Source organism: Loxodonta africana, chromosome 11, assembly GCF_030014295.1.
Source record: "Loxodonta africana isolate mLoxAfr1 chromosome 11, mLoxAfr1.hap2, whole genome shotgun sequence".
Classification (NCBI taxonomy): Eukaryota; Metazoa; Chordata; class Mammalia; order Proboscidea; family Elephantidae; genus Loxodonta; species Loxodonta africana.
This window is the reverse complement of record NC_087352.1, coordinates 9,353,001-9,359,697: the sequence shown is the minus strand read 5'-3', so window position 1 is coordinate 9,359,697 and position 6,697 is coordinate 9,353,001. Positions and strand designations below refer to the sequence as shown.

At 46.7% G+C, this 6,697-nt stretch overlaps 1 protein-coding gene across 1 annotated transcript; it reads right to left on the bottom strand.

Annotated features, from left to right (window-relative positions):
- Positions 1 to 637: 637 nt before the first annotated feature.
- TEX101 (testis expressed 101) lies at positions 638 to 5,144 on the bottom strand. Its single transcript, XM_023543103.2, has 4 exons — positions 5,031 to 5,144; positions 2,790 to 3,312; positions 1,596 to 1,724; positions 638 to 1,431 (listed from the first exon to the last, which is right to left on the bottom strand). Exons 1-4 carry the CDS (start codon positions 5,142 to 5,144, stop codon positions 1,202 to 1,204), a joined length of 996 nt encoding a protein of 331 aa, XP_023398871.2. The 3' UTR covers positions 638 to 1,201.
- Between the last annotated feature and the right edge of the window lie 1,553 nt (positions 5,145 to 6,697).

Sequence of the window (6,697 nt, the reverse complement as noted above, 5' to 3'; positions counted from 1 at the left end):
ACTGAATAAAAACAAAAAGCTAGTATTGAGTTGATTCTGACTCATAGTGACCTCATGTGTGCCCAGTAGGGCTGTGCTCTATAGGGTTTTCAAGTCAGACTATGGCCAAATTCCCCTAGTCCTTTGTGAGAGGGGGACAATAGTTTGCATTAAGTCCCCCCTCCCACCTTGTGTAGGTTACTGTATTAAGCATTAATTAAGCTGCTTAAAAATTTTTTTTAACTTTATCTCCTCTTTTGCCCCACTTTTACTTTGCTGTATATACCTTCTATCTTACAACAAGACAGATTTTATGCATTCTTGTGTGATAAGTAAATGAGTAAGTAAATAAATAAACTCAAACCTGTTGCCGTCGATTCCAACTCATAGCGGCCCTATATGACAGAGTAGAACTGCCCCATAGGGTTTCGAAGGAGAAGCTGGTGGATTTGAACTGCCAACCTTTTGGTTAGCAGCCTAGCTCTTAACCACTGTGCCATCAGGGCTCCAAATAAATAAATAAGCATGAGAATTTCCCCCCACAAAAATCTTCCCCTCAATAGTTTCAGGTCCCCTTTCACCATACCCTACTGAGCCCTGTCTCCCTCCCAAGTCCCTCTGCCTACTGAAAAGGTCTTAAGTCATTTACATAGCAGAGAAAGGAAGGAAATGATGTATAGTGGGCACAGGAGATGGGGCCCATTATAATCAGAGAACTTGGAGTCTGACTTTTCTCACTCTGCCATCCTTCTAGGGAAATATTAGAGGCCCCAAAGAACTGACTTCAGCCTTAAGATTGGGCCAGGAGTGTTCTGGAGGAGGCTAACACTAGTCTTTGCCCAGCCAGCAAGAGAAGTAAGCATATTAAAGTGAAAGGAAAACCAGACTTTAGGCCAAAATATTTAAGTTCTGGTCTTGGCTCTGCCCAGGGCCATGGAAATGTGAGAAACTCACCAAAGTTCCAAAGCTCAGTTTCTCTTTCTGAAAAACGTGTGGACTGGAGAAAACGAATTTTAAATACCCTCTCAGCACTAAACTTCTCCTTCTAGTCTTGGGGATCCCACTGATACTGCGTACACAAATCACAGCAGAAATTTTATTAGAAATGTCAAATACATTCACGGGATCTCTCTCTGTTTGCCTTCAAATCTCTGCCCGCTTTTCAACTCAGAAGACTTCCAGTCAAAAGGGGTGCCCTGAGATGCAGGACCAGAGCATCCTCTCAGGAACAGTGGGCAAGTGGTTGCAGCAGAAAGAGCAGCAGTAGCTCTAACCCCCAAACTGGAAAAGGAAGCCTGGTGGCCCCATTTTCAACCTTTCGGGGTTGAGCGAGAGACTGGTGTGGACACACTTCTTTCACCTCCATGACTCCAACAGTAAAGAACCCAGACATCAGCCTGCAACCAGTTATGGCTGTACAGCCTTTGACCTCCACAACTGTGTTGATGCCTCCTATGAAACAAGAAAGGGGATGCGGGGGAGACAGAGAGATGTTTCAGGAAATCAGAGAGGAATATAGTCCTTCCTTCTCTCTGGAACCCTGAGTAACGGAGCCTCCCGGAACCCAGTCAGATGTCTGGTTTTCTAGCCTCTGAAACTATCAGGTGCTCACTTACCTCCAGTGAGCTGAAGTTTCCCTTGATAGCATTGAGTTGTACTGTTGGGACACGGAAGAGAAGGGGCACTGAAACAGGTTCCCAAAGCCACACAGGTTGGGCAGTAAAGGCTTGTTGACACACCGGAAGCTGGAGGGGAAAAACAGAGACAGTCAAGGGCATGTCCTGTCTCTTAGGATGTCTCTCCTCGCTGCCTTCTCTTCCCCAAGCCTTTCCTGCTCACACTACTCTAATCAAGGCCCATTACTGCAACTTCTCCACCCTTTTCCAACTGATTTTCTTATTTTAAGAATGCCATCCAAATTTTGTGCTTAGGTGAGAAGATACAGAGATGAAAAGACACACTTCCTGCCATCTAGGATGCCTGTGTAGAAGTAGAAAGACATGTAAATGATTACAATACGATTCAGTAGGTACTGTGTTGGAAGTACAACAGTAGAGGAATGGAGAAGTAACTAACTGTACCTAAATGAATTTGGTAAGTATTTTCAACAGAGTTGATACTTGAGAAGGAAGAAGAGTAGGGGTTAACTATGTGAAAATGTGGTGAGGGGTGGGGAGGCAAAGGAAACAACAAGGGCAAAGGCCTGGAGGTGGGAACAAGCTTGGTGGATTTGGGGAATGATGAGAAGTTGTGGGGTTGATATTTAGTTGGCAGGTGCAGGTATGGCTGAACTGGATTTTATGGCCAGCATCCATTCTGATTGGCCAGTACCATCTCCATTGTTAAGTATTTTGAATACCAGCCCCATCTAGAACAGAACAATGAGAGAGAAGAGCAGGAAGCAAGGGAAATGAAGCTGAAAAGCTAGGTAGGGGACAGATTACTACAAGCCTTGAGGCCAAACTGGAAAGTTCGGCTGGTGTTACGTAGTAATGGGGAACCAGTAATTGTTAAATTGACCTTTAACCTCCTGCTCAGAAACCTACACTGGCATCTTCTTGCCTACAAAATACAAAATCCAGTCTATACCCTAGCTGTTCCTGACGTTCTTCTGCTCTGTGCAGTGTTTAGACCCCAACTGTCTAGATGAAAATTCAGAAAAAGAAAGACAAGCAACTGGAGTGTGAGATCCTTTTGTGTATGGCTCACTTGGGCCTAAGCCAAGAAAGAACACAAAGAAGGAAGATACATGATCTCTTCAGTTTTTTCTGGAGTTTCTCTTAAAATCCATCTCCCTCCTTCCAGTGTACCTGGGCTGTCTTCTGGCGTCCAAATTGAAGACATGCTGTCTTTGTTGTTGCAAAGGGGCTCATCACAGTAGTTACTAAAGGAGAATGCCACCAAGCCAGGGGCTGGAGCGTGTTGGATAAGAGTCGTCTCTGGTACCTCTGCCGGGATGCAGCCCTTAGTAGCCAGAATGGCATACTCAGCCCCTGCTAGGAGACAGGAGGGAGGGAAAGTGGATGGTGGGTTTAACGTTTGGGCTGGTGAAAGAGGAAAAACCTTTGACATGGACATAATCACCCTTCCTCCCACCCAACTCAACCACTCCATTCTCACTTCACCTGCTGCAATCATAAGAATGGTTTCCTGGCAAAATCTCCCATTGTCACAAGTCTCAACTTTCCCTGCGGTCCAGTTAAATGCACGGAGTGGATCTGCTTCTATACCCATGTATATGCCTTTATAACAAGACACATTTTGGGTCACTGGGGAGAAAACAAGATAAAGATAAGCACTTGCCCTTCTCTGTGGGGCCAGAGTACTCCTTTTCTACCAGAGGCGTATCTAAGGTATGGCAGGTATGGCATATGCCCTGGGTGCCACTTGAACGGGGGAACTACTGAGCAGTTTCTCTTAACCAGGTACAACGTCCTTCCTCAAGCATGGTAGACACAGAGGCGTAGCAGGGTGGTGGGGGAAGGCATTTGTCTCCGGGCACAAGTCCAAGGGGGCACCAGATGAGATGTGGAATGACATTTCAAGGTGCCACGATATGAAAGGCACCTGACTGAGGGAGACGGACAAGAAAGGGAAAGCTGTTTTTGCTGATGTGTCATCGCTATTAGTGACTATTCACCTTGAAATTGGCGGGGGGGGGGGTGGATAAGGGAGCACACAACTTAGAGATTGCCCCTGAGCGCTCGTTACCCCCTGCTTTTCACCACAACCCCCCTCTGTGACCCAGTTGCTTTCCTCTCACTTTTCCCATACATACAGGTCAGGGATGCGGCTCCTAGGAGAAAGAGGAACAGTAAACCGTGGATATGACAGGTTCCCATGCTTCCTTCAGAGAGGGTGGGAGAAGCTGATTAGCATCTGTGATTTGATGGAGAAGAGGAAACTTTTAAACCAGACAGAATGATATTAAATCTATGCTCTGGCAAGTACTGACTCTAGGGTAGAGTTCATTGTGTTTGAAGTCCCTGGGTAGAAATGGCTAAACTGCTCGGCTGCTAACCAAAAGGTTGGTGGTTGAGTCCACTCAGAGGCACTTTGGAAGAAAGGCCTGGTGATCTATTTCCAAAAAATCAGCCACTGAAAACCTTAAGGAGCGCAGTTCTACTCTGACATACATGGAAGCGCCAAGAGTCGGAGTCAATTCAACGGCAACTGGTTTGGTTTTGGTTTTACTGTATGACTATGATCTCTCAGGTCAGTCTATTCCTAACTAGCTTGTGACTTCAAGTGAATTAGCAAGTTTACTGTATCTCAGTTTCCATATAGAGCCCTGATGGCACAGTGGTTAAGAGTCTGGCAGCTAGCCAAAAGGTTGGCAGTTCTTATCCACCAGCCACTCTTTGGAAACTGTACGGGGCAGTTCTACTCTGTCCTGTGGGGTCGCTATGAGTCGGGATCGACTCGATGGCAATGGGTTTTTTTTTTTTTTTTTTGGTTTTAGTTTCCATATTGTAATTCTAAGATTCAGGAGTTTGGGCACCCAGCCACCTATTCCATTAGGAGCCAGGAGTTCGGCAACCCACTACCCTACAACCTCACGTTCCAGAAGACCGGGTCCAAGGTCCCTGACTCAGGAGTCCAGGTTCAAACCTATTCTCCCTCAAGACCTTGATATCTCAGGCCACATTTCCCACCTCCATCAGAACCCAGCGTTCTGAGACCCCAGGCCCGTCCTACCTAGGGATCCAGGGATTTTCCCAAAAGACGCATGATTCTGGGCCCCCAGACCCCTCTTCCCTCAGGCCCGGAGTCCTAACTCCCAGCCCCCTCCTCCCTCAGACCTCGGAGTCCAGGTCCCAGCCCCCTCCTCCCTCAGATTCAGGAGTCCTGGCCGCCAGCCGCCTCTTCCCTCAGACCTCAGAGTCCAGGCCCCAGCCCGTTACTCCCTCAGACCTAGGAGTCCTGGGCCCCAGGCCCCTCCTCCCTCAGGCCCAGGAGTCCGAGTTGTGTCCCCAGGGGCTCTTTCTCTTTAAGAGACCAAAATCCCCCGCCTTCAGGACGAACTGACTAGAAGATCTTAGGGCGCTGACGGTGAAGCCTGGAGCGCCCTCTGGCGTAATCCGCTGTCTCTTAAAGTCTTGCTGAGGCACGGGCGGGGGGGGGGCGGAGCCGGACTTGTCCTGACAGGTCCCTCGAAGCCCCATTGGTCAATGTGAAGACACCGAATGAGCTCATTGGATGAGCCTGGAATGCCAGACCCCCAATGGCCCGGGGAAGTCTGCTCCTAGCAACCTCGGAAGGCGCGCATGCGCAGAATGGAAAATGGCAGTGACGGGGCAGCTGGCAGGTGAGGGCGCTTCTCTTTGCAGCCCCAGGCATGCAATGCAGAGCAGACAGCGCTCCCCAAATGATTTCACGTCACCTTTTTCTCTCTTTGGACTATGCGGGTTTCCGCTTCTCCAGCTACATTAGGAGGTCAAACCTCTGGCGCTCACCCATTAAACTTATATTTCCACCCAAATGGTCTCTTGTGTTCCCAGCCTGGCACCTGACCCAGCACCCACCCAGTAGCTCCAGCTATTGGGAGCCAACGTGGCCGCTTTACTGTTCACTTGCAGTGGCCCCTGCCTCACCCCAGGCCTCATGCTCTGCTCTTGTCATCGCTCCAGCCTCCTCCATGGTCTCCTGGAAGGCTGAATACATAAACGTCCACTTTAGCTCACTTCCAGCACCCCTGAATGTACTTATGAGCAGTAATACAGGCTGCCATTACATCCAAACAGGTTGTCTGTGTCAGCACCATAGACAAGGCATGTTCTTCAGATTTGTCGTTCATGGTTAAAAATTCAAGTGCAGGCAAACTTCAGACGTACTTTCAGAGTTGGTATTCTTTCTGTGAGTTAAGCAACAAAAGACCATTTTTATTATTTTTTTAAGAAGTAACAGTATGAATGTTTTATTGTTATTCTTTTCATTTGACAGTTCTAACAGAAGCAAAGTTTTCAAATAACTAAAAATGAATGCTACATAATTTAATACATTTTAGATTACCTAAGATAGCCTAAACTGGCTTTAAACAAACAAAGAAAAAACCCAAACCTGTTGCCTTTGAGTCGATTCTGACTCATAGCGACACGATAAACTGGCTTTACAGGGTACAATTTGACAATAAGTACCCTATAATAGGAGCCTGGGTGGCACAAGAGGTTTGTCATCAGCTGATAACTGAAAGGTTGGCAGTTCAAACCCCACCCAGGAGCTCCATGGAAGAAAGGCCTGGTGAACTGCCTCCACGAAGTTTACAGCCAAGAAAACCCTGTGGAGCAGTTCTGCTCTTTAACACACGAAGTTGCCATGAATTGGGGCCCGACTCGGTGGTGGCTAACAACAACATCTTACAATATAGTCATCTATATCATTTTAGTGTTCTGTTCAATAGTTAAATATTTATTTTTAATAGAGAAAAAGTCACAATGAGAATGGTGAAGGTAAAAGCTCTTAACTTAATGTAAAACTGTATTATAAACTTTCAAATGACTGAAAAACCAGGGACAATTAATATAAATACTAAGAGATAGCAACTTAGGTAGATTACTTTTGGAAGAATATTACGTCCTTTTAAAGGCCTGAAACAATATTTCTAAAAATCGAAAAATCTGAAATAAGGCGGTCTCTCTATTATGATGGTAGTGACAGTGTAGTGAGTATGGCTGGCAAGATTCCAGAAGCTTTGGCAGTTCTCAGAATAATTAGAGGG